This window comes from Protopterus annectens, chromosome 10.part0 (assembly GCF_019279795.1).
Source record: "Protopterus annectens isolate FY-2018-M chromosome 10.part0, PAN1.0, whole genome shotgun sequence".
Lineage (NCBI taxonomy): Eukaryota > Metazoa > Chordata > Ceratodontiformes > Protopteridae > Protopterus > Protopterus annectens.
Genome location: NC_056744.1, coordinates 881,592,917 through 881,611,442, shown reverse-complemented (window position 1 = coordinate 881,611,442; position 18,526 = coordinate 881,592,917). Strand labels below are relative to the sequence as shown.

Genomic DNA, 18,526 nt, shown 5'->3' with positions numbered 1-18,526 from the left:
TGGACAAGAGTATTTCATATACAGAAGTTATTACACAAATAAATAAGCTTAAATCAAACAAAGCACCGGGTAATGATGGTATTATACCAGAGATATATAAAATCCTTTCTAAAATACATATTCATTAATACATAAGGTTTTATTTTGGCCCAAACTGAGTTAATAACCCCCATCTTGGCAATATACATTTATTTCGCCAATTTTAAAACCTAATAAAGATCCAACTAGATGTTCTTCATATCGGCCCATCTCATTACTTAATGTTGATTATAAAATGTTTATGAATATCTTTGCTGATAGATTGAAGACAATCATTCCGGCATTATAGATATAGATCAGACAGGCTTCATTGTAAATAGAAATACTTTTGATAATATAAGAAGAACTTTAACATTAATAGATTTTGCAAATAGGAAAAAGAAAGATTTAACACTTATTAGTCTTGATATAAGTTCAGCATTTGATTCAGTAAGTTGGGACTATCTGTTTACCTTAATGAAGTGCACAAACTTCTCGGATGCATTTGTAAATCTAATTGAACATTTATACAAAGGAACGTTGGCTTATATTAAGGTAGGAACATATGTTTCACAAAAATACCCATTCTTAAAGGTACAAAACAAGGATGTCCACTTTCTCCACTATTATTCACTTTAGTAATGGAGCCTTGGACTAATTTGATCAGAAACAGTACTGACATAGAGGGTTTTGAAATAGATGAAAATACAACATCCAAAATTCAACTTTTGCAGATGATGTTCTAATTACATCAGCAGGATCTAATTCTTCTATACAGTCTCTATTTGATAACATGATGAATTTTAAAAGTATTTCTGGTTTAATATTCAATGAAGAAAAACTAAAATACTACCTATATATACATGAAAAATATTCTCATTAGTGATTTTACTAAATATGTACCCAATTCAGGTCAGATAACTTATTTAGGTATAATACTCTCTAAAGATATTAAATCTATTATATATAATAATTATAATACCTGTTTTCTTAATATACAAAATCTTTTAATACCTGGAATAATATGTTTTTACTATGGAGGAGAGACTTACAATTATTAAAATGATAATATTCCCCAAGATTTTATACTTAATACAATCAATAATACTTCCACCTACAAAAATAATTATCAAGAAACTGAACACACTAATGTTAAATTTCTTATGGGCACCTAATAGACCTAGGATTGCATTAAAGAAACATACTAATAGCTGGTCTCAAGGGGTATTTCTTTTCCAGACTTTAATTTATATACTATCTCTTCTATTGTAAAAGTTATTACTTTATTAATAGATCAGTCATATGTCACAAAATGGAAAGATTATTGGGAGCTAATTAGTATACACTTCATGAAAATCTCCTTAACACATAAAAATATGATTGTAAATAACTCCATGTTATGGTTACTAAAGGAATTTTGTACTTCACCTATTACACCTAAACATATGGTTTGTTACCCATTAAATATTATTATTAGTTATCGTAACTTTATATTCATGCACCCTAAGTATAGGGAATGGAATTTTATTGTATTTCCTATAATGTATACTCAGGGTATGCTTTTGTCATCTACTTCTGAAGGAACTCATTTAGCTATAGATAATGATCTAAAGTACTGGTATCAGTTGATATCTGATAATAAAGTTAAAAATCTAGATTTCTTAAAACAAGAATTTGATCTAAGAGAAACTTGCTGGTTAGAGGTTCAGACCTTTAGACAACATCTCATTAATAAAATAGATTTAATGTCTATAACTGTTAAAGAATCTATTCCAACACTGATTGATTACTTGATATTAAATTTACAACATAAAGTTTCTGATAAAGGTAAACTTTCATACATACATAAAGTTATCAGACAAGAAACTTTTTACAGTGTAGATTCATACTGGAATTATTTCACTTCTATTAATGGGGACCCACCAAATCAACAAGATAAACAATATATATTGGAATCTGCTTATAGAACTACGTCTTCCATTGTCTGGAGACTTTATACATGGAAATTTTACATAGATCTTTTTATACACCTTTGATGATGAATAAAATAAATAATAAAGATAATCTATGTAAGAGATGTAATGTAGAAATTAATGCTGACTGGGCTCATATGTTTTATGACTGTATAAAATTGAAAGAATACTGGAAGTCAATTAATGAATTTTTGCAGGCTCTTTTTACAGATAATTTCATTATTTCTAAATCTCTTATATTATTCAACACACCTGTACCTCAAAGTGTTAAAAGGTTAAGCTTCCCTTGTTATGGTCTATTCTAGCAGTGGCTAGGAAAATAATAACTAGAAATTGGATTTCAGATACACCTCCTTCGTTCAATGAATTTAAAATGTTATGAATATTGTGTGCCATATGGAAATAAACACAATTAGGACTAGAACAAATAGAAAAACATCTTATTTTATTGTATGGGATAATTTACAAAATTTGTTAAAAAAATTTTAATTTCAATAGCATGGTATTTTAGTTTAATTAATTGATCTGATTGTAGTGGATGTCTTTGTAAATACTTTAGTTGTTTTGTTGAATATTATAATAATACCTATTTTTAATTACTTGTATAAAATTGTTATGATATTTCTCTTATATGTTAAAACAATAAACCTGTTTTGAAAAAAAAAAAACAGATTAGAATCAGACTGCTCGTTGTAGCACAGTTTGAACACAAACATCTCAGTAATGTTTTTTAGAATACACATCCCTCTTACTTTTTGAACAATGCAAGAAATTTCTTGAAACACATTTATCACTTCTGAGTTTGTGTGGCCTTTGAAACAGTACATTTGTATGCTGTGACCCCACACTTCTGGACTACATATCGGGGGGAGGGGGAGCAGAGCAGCTTGCTTCTCCTACAAAACTACTTTGGTAATGTTTTATTACTACACCTACTCCCTTGATTGTGTGTGTGTTCAGTAATGTTTTACATTGAGAGTTATGCCAGCCAAACATCTCAGAGAAAAGTCATTGGGGAAGGTTTAGCAAAACTTGCCTAACATTTCTTTGAAAGTACAACTGCAAACAATGCATAGGAAGCACACACAGATCCTCATGCTCAAATACTATCAGAGTGCACATCTGAAGGTGAAGCGGTCTCAAAGTAGGTGCAAAAAGTCAAGAAAATACAGTTGGGTACACTTACCATAAATGTAGATGTTCCAGTGTATTCACTGTTGCAGTCCTGACTTGTGGGATTTCCTGCCATGAAATCCCTTGGCCAGCCTGACTACCAAAGAAAACTTCCCCTCCTCCTTAGGCTGGGAGACATACTAACTGATGTCAGTGAGCTTGGATATACAGGGACCCAGCCGATGTCATATCATCATTTTTTTTGCCCCCTATAAAGTAGGAGCCCCTAAATGGGCAGTAAGAAAATAAATAAGAGGACCTATATAGGAGGAAAGGCAAAAGGGAATTCCCTTGGCTAAAGAAGACGTTACAAGTATACTACCAAATAGGCTAAGGAGGGTGGGAAAGAAGGTTGCAACAATGAATACACTTGAATATCTGCATTTATGTAAGTGTACACACCTGTACTATGTTCATTGTGTTTCACTGCTGCAGTCCTGACTTGTGGGATGATTACCAAAGCTGAAACAAGGGTTTTAAGAGATTAGGGAGAGGAGAGAATGCCCTGCAGGATGGCAGTGGCAAATCCTGCTCTGGACCTGGAAAAGGCTGCTAAGTGTTAGTGTGTGATGAAGGTATGCAAAAGACAACCAGGTGGCAGCTTCCAGAATGTCCTTAGTGGGGACTCCTTCCAGGAAGGCATTACAGGTTGCAGTAGCCCTAGCGAAGTCTGACCTGATAGCCTCGGGTGACTTTCTGGTATGATGGCTGTAAAAATGAGATGCGGTGGGAGATCCATTTTGAGATAGTCTTGTTTAGAAGCTGGTTTTCCCTCACAGCCAAGAGCAAAGGTCACAAAGAGTTGGCTAGATTTTTTTTCAAGGCTTTAGTTCTCTCAAAATAATAATGGAGCTCCCCATGCACATCCAAAGAATGAAGTATTTTTCCCCCTTGGTTCTGGGGAGTTGGGAAAGAATGTGGGCAGGGGAATAGCCTGATTTATAGAAGTGTCAGTTACCACCTTGGATACGAAGGAAGGGTTAGTTCTGAGGGAAACCCGGTCTGGGTGGAAGATGAGAAATAGCTCCACTGCCATGACAGCCTGCAGCTCAAAGACTTCTACCTAAGGTCATAGCCTGCAGAAGGGCAGTTATCAAGTTAGAAACTTCAGATAAGCAGATCCTGCAGGTTCGAAAGGAGGCACAGTCAGTTTTTCCAGAACAAAATTAAGGTCCCATGGAGGGGTAGGCTGCCTCCTAGCTGGTCTGATGTGGAGGACCACCCTAAGGAATTGCCTTAACGGGGAATGGGAAAATACAGGAGGAAGAGCAGGTATATTGGCCAAAATGGCAGAAGCATAAATTTTAATGGCAGAGTAGGAAAGGCCTTTATCAACCAGACTATTCAGGTAATCTAGAATGACAGAAATCTGGGCTGACTCAGGATTGTGGAGTTGCTGTTGACATCAGATGGAAAATCTTTTCCATTTAGCTGAGTATGATTTCCTAGTACTAGGCCTTCTAACCTCCTTAAGAATGCCCTAAACCGATTTGCTTAGGGCAGGCTTGATCCTGGCTGCTGTGGAAGTATGAAAGATGAAAGCATGAGTGTTGGCAGGCTGGGGTGCACAATCCTTCCCTTGTCCAGAGTCAGATGGTCGGGACTCTGAACAGCAGCCAGGGATTTTCATTGCTTACTTCAAGAAACAGGGGATACCAGTGCTGCTTGGGCCAGTCTAGGGTTATCAGTATTGTCCCTGGGCCTTCTCTTATCTTTAGAAGCACCCAAAGTAGCAGGGGGTAGGGCAGAGAATGTATTAATGAAGAGGCGAGTCCAAAGGAATGAGAAGCATCCGTCCTCCAGGCTGCTTGCTGTTTGTTCCTGGAACAAAACCTTTTCAAAAGGTCTATCTGTGGGACTCCCCATCTCTGAACCATGGTGAGAAGTATTTCCCGATGCAGACGCCATTCGTGGGGGTCCATCAAGTTTCCACTCAGGTAGTCTGATACAGTGTTTAGAGCACCTGGAAGGTATTGTGCCAAGAGATGCAACCCCCAAAGAGTGAATAGTTTCCCACACTTGCACTGCTAGATGACATAGAGGTTAAGAGTGGGTGCCCCCTTGTTCATTTATGTACTATATAACTGTGGTGTTGTCCGTCTTCACTAACAGGAACCCTGGCTCCCATTTTTCCTTGAAAGCTATCAGGCTTTTTTGCACTGCCATAAGCTCTTTCCAGTTTCCGTGCCTGTCCTTGAACAGTGTCTCCCACTTCCCCTGGGATTGGAAGTGTTGCAAGTGAGCCCCCAGGGATGTCTCTGAGGCATCTGTGATGACAGTTTGGGCCTGGCGAATTAATCTGAATGGAAGGCCCTGATTTTGAGCACAAGCCTGTACCCACCATGCAAACTCCTCCTTGAGGCAAGGAATCGGCTGCATCTCGGTCGTCATGGACTGTGTGTGACTGCACCATACTTTGAGATATCACTGGAGTTTCCTCATGTGCAGCCTGGCCAGGGGAGCCATGAGTATACAAGATACCATACAGTCCAGTGTTCGGAGGAACTCTGAGATGCACCGTTTCTGCAGGATTCTTTTGAAGTTCTTCTTTCGGCTTTTCCCGGTTAGGGGTCACCACAGCGGAACTCCGGCCCGTTAATGATTGGCAGTAGATTTTTACGGTGCCGAGGTGCCAACTCGACGCCCAACCTTCAACGAAGGCATGTCCATTCACACGTCTTTCCAAGGCCACTCGACCATGGGGAAGACATGCAGACTCCATACAGAAGGCACTTCAGCCAAGAATCTAACAGGAGAACCTCTTGTTGTGAGGCGACAACGCTACCGCTACACCACCGCGGCTTAGAATCTTTTGAAGTAGTGGGTCAAAAAGGAGACCTTGTCTGGTGGAAGGAAGAGTTTTTGAAGAAAACCGTCCAGCAGAGCCCCCAGGAAAACTAGCCTGGTGGACAGAACAGTGTTGGATTTTTTGAAGATTTATGGTGAAGCCCAGACAGGATAGGAGGTTCTGGGTAAAGCTCAGATTCATGATAGAATTGTGGCTTGCAGTTTGCAGTCATCAAGGTATGGGTTCATTTGGACACCTCTGGTTCTGCAAAAGGCAATCACAAGGGCTAAGCACTTGGTGAAACCCCTGGGAACAGTAGAAAAGCCAAAGAGCAGTGCATAAAATTGAAAGCGACTTGTACCTGCTCTGAAGCGAAGAACGTTTCTGTGGGATTCCTTTATGGGAATGTGCAGGCAGAAATCTTTTAGATCCAGTGTAACCATAAAGGCCTGTGGAGCTATCATGGACAAGAGTTTTTGAAGAGTCAACATTGTGAATTTTGGAACCAGGAGGAACTGATTGAGGGTGGGCATTTCTAAGATACGACACCAAGCGCCTTCTTTTCTGGGAAACAAACAGCCTGGAGTAGAACCCTTTTTCCTTCTGATGTTCTGGAACTGGTTCTACTGATCCCTTAAAAACACAAAATCTGGATTTCAGAGAGGGTCTCAGTTTTTTTTAATTTTGAGGAATATTTGGGTAGCCTGAGTATTTTAAAGGGTCTTTGAAAGAGAGTTTGTAACCATGTGAAATAATACTTCGAACCCACTTGTCTTAAGTGTTGAGGGATCAATTTTGTTTGAAAAGGGACAGCCTTCCTCCAACTCTTGTGTGTGCGGGAAGGAGAGCAGGGTGGGAGAGTCACTGTTGCTCTCTGGCAGATGCCTGTGGCCTAGAACTCCTTGTTTGGAAGTTTCAGAGGTCCACTGCTGGGTCGTTATAGTTGATGCCACTGTCTTTGTGTCCTTTCCCACTGGGGTCTCCTCTGCCGGCTTCTAGATTGGGATGGAAAGGACAAGTGTTTAATGAGGAAGTTCCTACTAAATCTTGGTGGCTGGACTTGAAGGAAGTCTTTCACCATATGTGTAGACTTAGCTTTGTCTTCAATCTTTTTAAGAAGAGCCTTAGCTTTAGACCCAAGGAGGAAGTCCTTGTCTAGGGCAGCATCAAGAAGGTTAGATTTAACGTGGTCAGGAAGAGACTGCTCCCCCAAGCCATGTATGCCTTCTAATAACAGTACCAGTGGCTGCCACACCGCTAGAGGTCTTCACTGCATTGTAGCCACAATTTAAGGAATGCCTAGCTACCAGTGAACTGTTGTGGCAAAGATCCAAAATTTCCTTAGAAAGGTTTTTATCCTCAAGGGAAGAGACCTTTTGTTTCAGCTGATCCAGGATGGTTTGCGGGTATTTAATTATATGCATGTGAAAATGATAGTCGAGAGGCATCATGGTAAGGGTGGATGAGATGTACACTTTTTCACAAATATCTATCAAGAGCCTTGCTCTCTATCTGTAGGTAAAAGATAGAGAACTGGATCTAGCCCCTTTGGGTCCTGGGGTGACCACCTCTGGATCAACAGAAAGAGTTTTGAAAAGGTATTTATGGGAGTCCTGTACCCGATGAAACAGGTCTATTTTTTGAGGGGCTGGGGGAAAAGAGTCTGGATTCAAGGAGGAATCCAAGAAGACATCCTTAACCACCTCTAAAATAGGGGAAATAGCAAGAAGTTTGTGCTCTAGCTGATCCAGAATCTCCCCAATTCTCTTTTTTGACCAAATGCATTCCTGTGCTTCCTAATGGAAATGTTCCTTCATAGCATGGAGAATTTCTCCAAAGGTAATATCCTCTGGGGGGAGCAGAGGGCAGGTTCTCTTCAGAATCTGATTCCTCAAAAGAAATGGAGAGTCCTTCAGAAACGGACCCTGCTAGATCAGAGTCCTCAGCAGACTGAAAAGTATCTGAAAAAACTTCAGAAGTAGGATCCCTTTTCCTTTTTCCTGGGGAAGAAGCCCTGGAGGCTTGTCTAGATCTGACAATGGAAATCAGGTCCTCAGCTGGCCTAATCAAGTCCTGCTGAAAGGGAGCAGGGGTAGGATTAGGCAAAGACCCTGCAGAAGCACCCCCTCTTAGGAGTCACTTTGGCCTTGGGCCTAGGAATTTCCAAAATTCTGATGCCCGTCTCTCTGGAGGAATGAGGAACCGGTGTAGGCTGAAGCTGCAAAGGGGAGTCACATGTTAAAGTGCACTCACTAGAAGCCAAGGCCTGCTGGATGGCCCCAGACCAAACCAACAAGCTGAAAGCAAGGGCCTGTGCAGAAGTACATGGACCCAATGGCATGCCGGACTCTGAACGGGTCTCGACAGAGGCCTGCACCACCACCTCAGACACAGAAGAGGGCTGCAAAAACGCCTCACCTTCAACAATCACAAGCCTTGAAGGAGAAGCAGATGGAGAATGGTTATTGTCAGAGGCCCTAAGCTTGCATCCCTTACCTTTTTCCCCCCTTAAGCCCAAGCTGCTCAACCTCTGAATGACTGGCAGATGCTATCAGATGCCAAGGAGTAGATTCAAGACTAAGGAATCTAGCCAAGTTAATCGGCCCTACATCTGATCGTCCTAGAATTAAAATAGGCACAATAATGGCAGCTAGGGATGTTGTGATCCAGGCCTAAATAGATGACACAAAGTGAACTGAAGTCTCTGTGTGGGATCTGCTTACCACAGTGGCGACAATTGTTTGCCTTATCTGACACAAGTTAAAGCAAGAGAAGAGAGTTCCACAATGGGGTACTTTGCTTTCTGACTACTTCATTCTGGTACAAACCAATGACATGCTGAAACACTGCTTCAGGCTCCAAAGACAAGAAAAGACTGATATCTTGATGTCGGCTGGCTCCCTATATACCCAAGCTCACTGATGTCGGTTAGATTGTCCACCAGCCTAAAAAGGTGGGGAATTTTTCTCTGGCAGTTGGGCCGGCCAAGGGCTTTCATGGCAGGAAATCCCACAAGTCAGAACTGCAACAGTGAAACAAGAACATGCACTGTTACCACAATTTAACTGGTGTTTTAGAAAAGTACTGAATTTTATTATATTTGTTCACGCATTCACAACAAAGAACTACATAATGAAAAACTCTAATCATTCCTGACTTAACATTTTAAAATCAAGGTACACTGTCTATTCTTTTTCCATAAGAATAAAGGGTGCCAGCATACACCTCATTTGTTCAACAGTGTTTCACTAAGACAATGCAGCTTCACAAAAAAGTTGAACCTGAAATGTCACTGCTGATACTACATAAAGAACTCCTTACCCTTGAAGCACTTTTTCTATACTTTGCAAGCTTTCATCAGTTTCTGTCAACCTCTTTCTTAAGGTCAACACATTAACCATTAAACACTCATCTTCTTTCTGAGACATTTATTCAGTCCACGTTTCCACATTTCCTACAAAACAAACAAAGCAAAGTGGTAAAACAATGAATACTAGAAATTACAAGAGAAAAATGAAAACAAAATTAATTTACAATGTTCAAATTAGTATTTAAAAAAAGAAAGAAAAACTAAGTTAGACTTATCATTTGTTTCCCACTCCTGGACTTCACTGGCAGCTTTTGTTGGACTGTACATCTACCTGCTTAATTCTAGCTAAAGTCCATCTGTCGGTTCTCTTCCCCCTCACAACAACGGAGTGGGAGAAACTTCCATAAAAATATTCTGATCAGTCACTGCCAAATACAGAAAATATTAGCACTAGCAGATGTAACTTGCTGGATTCAGAATCAGTTAAATAACGAGGCAGACAGAATGCACAAGGCATGTTTCATAACTGAATGCCAGAAAGCATGATGTACATTCTGAAATCTTAAAAGTACAGCTGTGTACACTTACCATAAATGTAGATGATAGAGTGTATTCACTGTTGCAGTCATTACATTTGGGTAATCTGCTGGCAGGTTGCTCTCAGTCGGACTGATTAACAAAGTCTTGGGTCCTGCGTCGGTTGCTGTCCCTTCTTCCATGACATCAGGGGTATAAAACATGCAGCAGACACCATTACATCAGTTTTTCTTGCCCCAGATGTCAGGTGCCCCCCAAATGGGGAACAAAAAAAAAATTATATATATATATATATATATATATATATATATATATATATAAAATTTAAGGGAGGGTAACCAGGACTGCAACAGTGAATACACTCTACAACTGTACTATGGTTCTTCACGTTTCACTGTTTCAGTCATTACATTTGGGTAGAATCCCAAAGGTATGGATGGGAGGATGGATTTATGCAGCATTAGGAGCAGCTATAAGGCCCTGCAGGACAGCAGTGGCAAAGCCAGCTCGGGAATTAGAAAAGAGGTAAATGGTAATGTTTAATGAACGTATGAACTGAGCTCCAGGTAGCAGCTTCTAGAATGTCTCTGGTAGGAACCCCTCTGAAAAAGTCTGCAGAAGTAGATGCAGCCCTGGTGGAATGAGATCTGATCCCCTTGGGGTTAGGTTTACCATGGTGCATATAGCAGAAACGAATACAACGGCTTATCCATTTGAAAACAGTCTGCTTTGAAATAGCCTTTCCCTCTACTCCTGCAGCAAATACCACCAATCGTTGTTCAGATTTTCTTAGAGATTTTGTCCTGTTTAAGTAGAATCTAAGTTGCCCGTGTACATCCAATGAATGCAGAATTCGCTCACCCTTGTTCTGTGGATAGGGGAAGAAAGTTGGCAGATGAACGGTCTGATTAAGAGCCACACTGGTTACCATCTTAGGCATAAAGGATTGATTGGTCCCGAGAGCCACCCTGTCCAGATAAAAAAATAATGAAAGGCTCCACTGCCATAAGAGCCTGTAATTTTGAAATCCTTCTAGCTGAAGTGACTGATAAAAGGAAAGCTGTTTGCCAAGAGAAATTTTAGGTCCGCAGTAGCAGCTGGCTCAAAAAGAGGGAGAGTGAGTTTTTCCAAACTAAAATTGAGGTCCCCATGCAAGAGTTTGTGCTCTCCTTGGAGGTCTTAACATTTTTGGCCCCTCTGAGATACTACTTTAGCAGAGGATAAGAGAAGAAGGGAGGTTCTGTGCTGTAATGAGCTGAAATGGCAGAGGCATGGATTTTTTATAGAAGAAAAAGATAGGCCCTTGTGAAGTATCTCAGTTAAGTATTGCAAAATCTGAGGAATATTGGGCATTGCTGTGCTTATTCCTTGTGACTGGTTCCAGGCACATAACAGTTTCCATTTGTCAGCATAAGATTTTCTAGTACTAGGCCTTCTAGCCTCCAAAATGACATTCATCACAAGTTTGCTGAGAGATGTCAAGGGTTAAATTAGTCGATTAGCCAAGCTGCAAGATTCAAAGTTTGGAGCCGGGTGTGCAGAATTTGGTAGTTCTGCCGAGACAGCAGGTAGGGTGTCTGAGGCAGGTGCCACTGAGGAAGGTGACACACTCCGCAGGAGTGGGTACCAGTGTTGGTGAGGCCAGTCTGGAGCAATCAATCATTTCTGGTTTGTCCTGTCTGACTTTTAGTAGGACTTTGGAGAGCAGAGGCAGAGTGAGAAAAGCATAGACTGATAGAGCATCCATTTTCCAAGCGTCTTTGTGATGAATTCTTGTGCAGAATTTGTCCAACTGATAGATCTTTTTGCATCACCCCAGAACTATGTCTGGGCTCCCCCATTTGCATGTCAACATGTTGAAAACTTGTGGTTCCAGTTTGCATTTTTGTGGGTCCATAACATTTCTGCTTAGATAGTCTGACAGAGTATTTAGCTTTCCTGGCAGCAATTGAGCTTGTAGATGTACTTAAGTCAAGGCCGTGTTCCACAATGTCATGGCTAGTCTGCAAAGGGGGTAGGAATGTGTACCCCCCTGCTTGTTTATGTACCACATGACTGCGGCGTTGTCCGTCTTTATCAGTAGTTGTCCTGGATGAAGATAGTCCTTGAAGGTTGTCAGAGCATTCTGTACAGCTAGCATCTCTTTCTGATTGATATGCAAGTGCATTTGACTTGGGCTCCATTTGCCCCGAACGCATTTCCCTGCCAGATGCGCGCCCCCCCCCCCCAAGCATAGTCTGATGAGTCTGTTGTTAAGGTTTGGGCAGCAGGGGCTGGAGTGAATGTCAGCCCCTTGTTTTGGTGGCAGGCCTCTGCCCACCATAGGAACTCTAGTTGCAGGCAAGGTATAATAGGAATCCTGGTTTCCAGGCTGTGATAATGTTAACTCCATAAACTTTTTGGGTACCACTGAAGTTTCCTCATATGCAGTCTTGCATATGGAATTAGAAGAATGCAGGAGGCCATGAACCCCAAGGCCTGCAGAATTTGTCTTGCAGATAACTGGGTTGTTGTGGCCACCTGTTTGAAGCAAGTCATCAATTGAATTTGCTTTTTTGGTATAAGGAAAGTAATCTGGGCAGTTGTATTCAAGCTTGCACCCAGGAATGTAATTTTTTGAGAGGGTACCAGTTGTGATTTCTTTTCATTATCGGTGTACCCTAGACAAGTTAGAACCCTTTTTACAAACGCTAGATGCTTTAGAAGAGAGTGTCCTTGTTTTCTGCCTGGATTAGACAATCGTCCAGGTATGGATAAATTTGAATATTTCTTTGCCTGCAAAAGGCAATTACTGGTGCCAGGCACTTTGTGAAGACCCTGGGCGCAGCAGATAAGCCAAAGGGCAGTGCAGAGAACTGGTAATGAAAGTAGCCTGTTTTGAAGCGGAGGCATCTTCTGCAAGATTCCCTGATTGGGATATGCAGGTAAGCGTCTTTTAAGTCTACAGTTGCCAACCAGGCATCTTTGCCTAGCATTGGTAGTAACTGTTGAAGAGTCAGCATCTTGAATTTTGGAATGTCCAGAAATGTATTTAGAATGGATAAGTCCAGAATTGGACCACATGATTTGTCTTTTCTGGGTACCAGGAAAAGTCTTGAATAAAAACCTTGTCCCTTTTCCTCTTCTGGTACTGGTTGAATAGCCCGCATATTCATGAGGGACAGAACTTGTTTCTGGGCCTCTGTCCATTGATTTAGAGGCAGATCTGGCCATCCATTTTGGGATTGGCAACGTGTGGAAATCTGTATCCCTGGGATACTATATTTAAAACCCATCTGTCCTGGGTAATCAGTTGCCAATTTCGTGCATGAAGTGCCAGTTTTCCCTCCAAAGGGGCAGCCAAAAGGTAAGTGCTTGGTGATTGTAGAGGAAAGTCATTGAGACTTTTTACCTTAAGGAGGTGCCTTGTTGCTTCCAGGTTTGGAAGTGGAGGCACCCCACTGTTTTGTTCTAAAAGTTCTTTGTGACTGAAACCTGTAGCCTTTGGAATGTCTGGATTTGACTTGAGCGGCTCTCGAGGGAACTGGAAAGGACGAGTTCTTAGTAGGCCAGTGCCTACTAAATCTGGGTGGCTGCACTTGTAAGAAACCTTTCACAGTTTGCATAGATTTAGTTTTATCTTCCATCTTTTTTAAAACTTATTCAGCCTTATTACCAAAGAGACTGTCCTGTTGTAAATGAGCATCCAACAATTTTGCTTTAATACGGTCAGGCAGATTTTGCTCTTTGAGCCAAGCATGCCTTCTTATCACAGATCCAGTTACAGCAGCCCTGCAAGAGGCCTCTAAAGAATCAAAACCACATTGCAAAGTATGTTTTCCAACTTGTTCAGCTGAACGTAATAAATCCTGCAACTATTTTCCACACAGTCGGAGATCACCATCATTTTCTGTTTAAGTAGACCCATGACATGCTGTTGATATTTAAGCATATGAAATTGACAGTTTAAAGCCTTGATTTCCAAGGTTGCAGATGTGTAAACCTTCTTACCCCATCTATCCAGCGCCCTGGAATCTCTGTCAGAAGGGGTAGGGTTCTTAGAAGTAGAGGATTTAACGTCCTTGGGAACCTGAGAAATGGTTTCAGGATCAACAGTAGGGTTTTTGAAAAGGAATTTGTGGGAGTCAGGAACCCTGTAGTATCTGTCAGGCTTACTAGGAGCCGGAGTCAGAGAATCAGGAGTCATACTGGATTCTGAAAAAACATATTCAACAATGTCTAGAAAGTACAGTTGTGTACATATCATAAATGTAGATGTTCGAATCTATTCACTGTTGCAGTTATTACATTTGGGTAATCTGGTGGCAGGTTGCCCTCAGTAAGCCTGAATAACCAAGTATTGGGTCATGTGTCGGTTGCTGTCTCCTCTTCCATGACGTCAGGTCGTCAGGGATATAGAACATGCAGCCGATGACATTTTCTTCAGTTTTTCTTGCCCCAGATGTCAGGTGCCCCCCCCCAAATTGTAAATGCACTTTTAGCAACATAACCTTTACCTTCATCTAAAAGCAAATACACCACAAAGGCTTTAGTATATAGTGAAGGAAAGAAAAAAAGTCACAGAAAAGGGGAATGGCGGGTGGGTAACCTGGACTGCAACAGTGAAAACACTCGAACATCTACATTTATGTTAAGTGTACACAACTGTACTATTCTCTTAGTGTTTCACTGTTGCAGTCATTACATTTGGGTAGAATCCCAAAGCTATGGATGGGAGGATGGAACTAAATAGCATTAGAAGCGGCTATAAAGCCCTGCAGTACTGCAGTGGTAAAGCGTGGCCTGGATTTGGAGAAGAGAGGCAAATGATAATGCTTTGTGAAGGTATGAACAGAGCTCCAAGTAGCAGCCTCTAGAATGTCTTTGGTTGGAACCCCTCTGAGAAAAGCTGCTAAGGTAGAAGCAGCCCTAGTGGAATGTGACCTGATGCCCTTGGGCACAGGTTTACCATGGAAACAAATGCAGTGGCTTATCCACTTAGAAGTAGCCTGCTTTGATATAGCCTTCCCCTCTGACCCTGCAGCAAATGTTACCAGTAGTTGCTTAGACTTCCTTAGAGATTTGTTCCTGTTTAAGTAGAATCGTAGTTGTCTGTGTACATCCAATGAATGCAGAATCTGCTCCCCCTTGTTCTGCAGATTTAGGTAAAATGTTGGCAGGTGAATTATCTGGTTAAGAGCCACACTGGATACCACCTTAGGCATAAAAGAAGGGTTGGTCCTGAGGGACACCCTGTCTGTGTAAAACGTAATAAAAGGCTCCCTTAAAGTATGCAAAGTTTCTCCAAAAGAATAACCCTCAGGAGGAGATGCAGATGGGGTGGACTCTTCTGCATCAGAATCCTCATAGGGTGGAATAGAAAATTCCCGTTCAGAAGAGGAATCAGAAGAAATGGAAACCTGATCTGAAGATTCATAATCAGTGCCTTGCCTAGGCCTCTTACCTGGGGGGGGGGTTGGGAACCCCTCATCAAGGTAATTAAGTCCTCAGCCATTTTGATCATCTGTTTTTTAGGCATAGGGGCCTGAGCACGTGGCTCATGCATCAGTTGTTTTGACCTAGAAGATGATTTTGATCTTGTTTTTGAGGCTGGCATCGGTTTGATATAAAAATGTTGAGGCCTGAAAACACCCTCAGAAGCCGGTGCCTTCTCAGCAGCTCTGGACCCATCCAAGAGAGAGACATCCGCGGGTTCAATACTGTGAGAATCACGTGGCATACCAGACTCCGAATGGGTCTCGGTAGAGGCCTGCGACTCAAAAGTAGCAGGTATCAGGGGCTGTGAAAATACCAGAGTACCGGCGATTGGCTTAGAAGAAACGTAGTTAGTTTTGGTCCTCGATGGTCTCCCTCTGCCTTTTTCTTTGCGCTTTTTGCGAACTCTGGTAGTCGGACTGCTGACAGACGACATTTCGGGATAATTAAATCCTGATCCAAAATATTTCAAAGCAAAAATATACTGACGCTTAATAGTGCGTTGTTAAATCTAGCATACAACAGACAGCAAAGCACGTTATGATCTGGGTCTGGGCCTAGGCAAGGAATATAGTACAAATGAAAATCCTTATGAGGTATTTGCTTCCCACAAGTAACGCAATTATTAACTTTTACTGACAGCGGTAAGGAGCAAGAAAAAGTTTCCCCAATGGGGTACTTAGCTTTAGTTTGAAGACTTTGGTTCTGAAACTTGAATGTGAAAATTTCAGGAGTCGGCCAACCGGCACTTGCAAAATGCTTCTGCTTCGGGCACCGCGCGGCAAGAAAGAATGAAGAAAATGGTGTCGGCTGCATGTTTTACACCCCTGACGACCTGAGACAGCAACCAATGCAGGACCCAAGACTTTGTTATTCAGGCCGACTGAGGGCAACCTGCCAGCAGATTGCCCAAATGTAATGACTGCAACAGTGAAACATGAAGAACATCAGGAGGGTATAGCCAAAGGCCTATGCTGAGGAAGAAGAAGAAAATCCCCAAGTCTCTTAAGATTCAGAGAAATCCTGACTTTCCCAGTGAAAGTGTTCCCTTAAGGTATGTAAAGTTTCTCCAAAAGAGAAATCCTCAGGGGGAGAAGCAGAAGGGATGGAATCTTCTGCATCAGAGTCCTCATAAGTGGGGATAGATAAATCCTGTTCAGAAGAATTAGAAACTTGATCTGAAGATTCATAGTCAGTGCCTTGCCTAGACTGCTTAGCAGGAGGGGGATGGCTACCCCTGATCAAGGTAATTAAATCTTCAGCCATTTTGATAATTTGTTTTTTAAGCACTGGGGCCTGTACATGTGGCTCAAGTGTCGGTTTTTTAGACATTGAAGTAGATTTTGACCTTAGTTTTGAAGATGGCGTCTGTTTAATATACAAATCTTTAGGCCTGAAAACACCCTCAGAAGCCGGTGCCTGCACAGCGGCTCCAGACCCATCTAAGGTAGAGACAGCCATGGGTTCAATACTTAAAGCATCTCTCGGCATAACGGACTCCGAATGGGTCTCAGTAGAGGCCTGCGAATCAAAAGTAGCGAGTATCGGGGGGCTGCGAAACTGCCTCACTGAGTAACGGCGACTGGCTTAGGAGAAGCGTCGTCGGTTTTGGACCTAGACGGTCTGTCTCTGTCTGTTTCTTTGCATTTTTTAGGTATTCCGATAGCAAGATTGCTAACAGATGACTTTTCTGGATATTTAAATCTTGAGCCAAAATATTTAGAAGCAAAAATATTCCGACGTTTAATCGTGCGTCGATTAAACTTAGCAGAAAACTGACAGCAAGGCACATTGTGGTCAGGGCCTAGGCAAGGAATACAGTACAAATGAAAATCCTTATGAGGTATTTGCTTCGCACAAGTGATTCAATTATTAACTTTTACTGACCTCTGTAAGGAGCAAGAAAAAGTTTCCCCAACGAGGTACTTGGCTTTTAGTTGAAGACTTCAGTTCTGAAACTCGAAAACGAATATTTCAGGAGTCGGGCGACCGGCACTTGCGAACTGCTTCTGCTTCGGGCACCGCACAGCAAGAAAGACTGATGTAACGGCATCTGCTGCATGTTTTATACCCCTGACGACCCAATGTCATGGAAGAAGGGACAGCAACCGACGCAGGACCAAAGACTTTGTTAATCAGGCTGACTGAAGGCAACCTGCCAGCAGATTACCCAAATGTAATGACTGCAACAGTGAAACACGAAGAACATCATGCTACAGATACCAAATCTCTTGAAGAAGTATATATGCATATATTCAAACATTTAAATAAATATGCATACATATGTATCACACAAGTGACATTATACATGCATGCAAACGCATATATGTATGATAGGCAATGCTTTGAAATTGATATACATATTTATTCTACATCATTTGCTGTCACATACATCTATATATAAATATGTCACGTGTGCGATATTTAGTCACAATATTACCTGTCCCTATGAAGCTTCAGCTGTTACATATTAACCAAGTTCCGTGCCGACCTAAAAAAAGTGTATAGTTCTAGTTATTCCTAGTAATACCAAATATGCGAAATTTAAAAACAAACTGCCCTGGTGGTCTGGAAATATAAATAAGTTCTACAACAAAAGGAAGTATTTCTAATGCCCTATACCAAATTTACATTACCTAGAATAAAGACTCTATTAAAAAGATGAGCAAAGAACTAAAAACTGCTATCTGAAAAACTAGGGTAAAAAACACAAATTAATACCAGTGTTATAAACAAAGGACATCTATAAGCACTTCTTTAGCTAAATGAGAAACTAGGAAATATCACCCAGCAATTTTCTGAACCAATTCAAAATGGCATCATTCACTCTGACTGTAACTACTCTAAAGACTTTAGTATGGTTGCAAATAAATTTACTGCCAACTTTACATCAGAAACTGTCACTGATATTCCACAAACCTCAGTCTCTTATACCCAAAATCATAAGGGAATTAACTGTGCTCTTGAAAAGTATAAAGTGCCACTTCTATAGACCCTGATTTACCTGGATGTCTAATAAATAGTGTCAAACCTTTCATTGTCAGACATTTCCTGAACTTTTTAAATTTGCACTCTGAGGATATTTCAATGAATTAGAGAGAATGGCTGTTGTGATCCCTCTTTACAAAGGGTTAGGGACATACAATAGACCACAGAACTACAGACTCATTACCCTAACAATGCTAACTTGCAAAACCATGGAATGCATATTTGACTTCATCAGTGACTGCATTAAAAACCTCATTCAGCTAG

At 41.2% G+C, this 18,526-nt stretch overlaps 1 protein-coding gene across 1 annotated transcript in view; it reads right to left on the bottom strand.

Annotated features, from left to right (window-relative positions):
• The window catches only part of LOC122814220 (cytoskeletal protein Sojo-like), a 668,023-nt gene that overhangs the window by 538,821 nt on the left and 110,676 nt on the right, over window positions 1-18,526 (bottom strand). Inside the window, exon 2 of the mRNA XM_044086820.1 lies at window positions 9,274-9,406. Within this exon, the coding sequence (XP_043942755.1) occupies window positions 9,274-9,380 (107 nt within the window). The 5' untranslated portion in view covers window positions 9,381-9,406. The remainder of the gene's footprint in view (window positions 1-9,273; window positions 9,407-18,526) is intronic.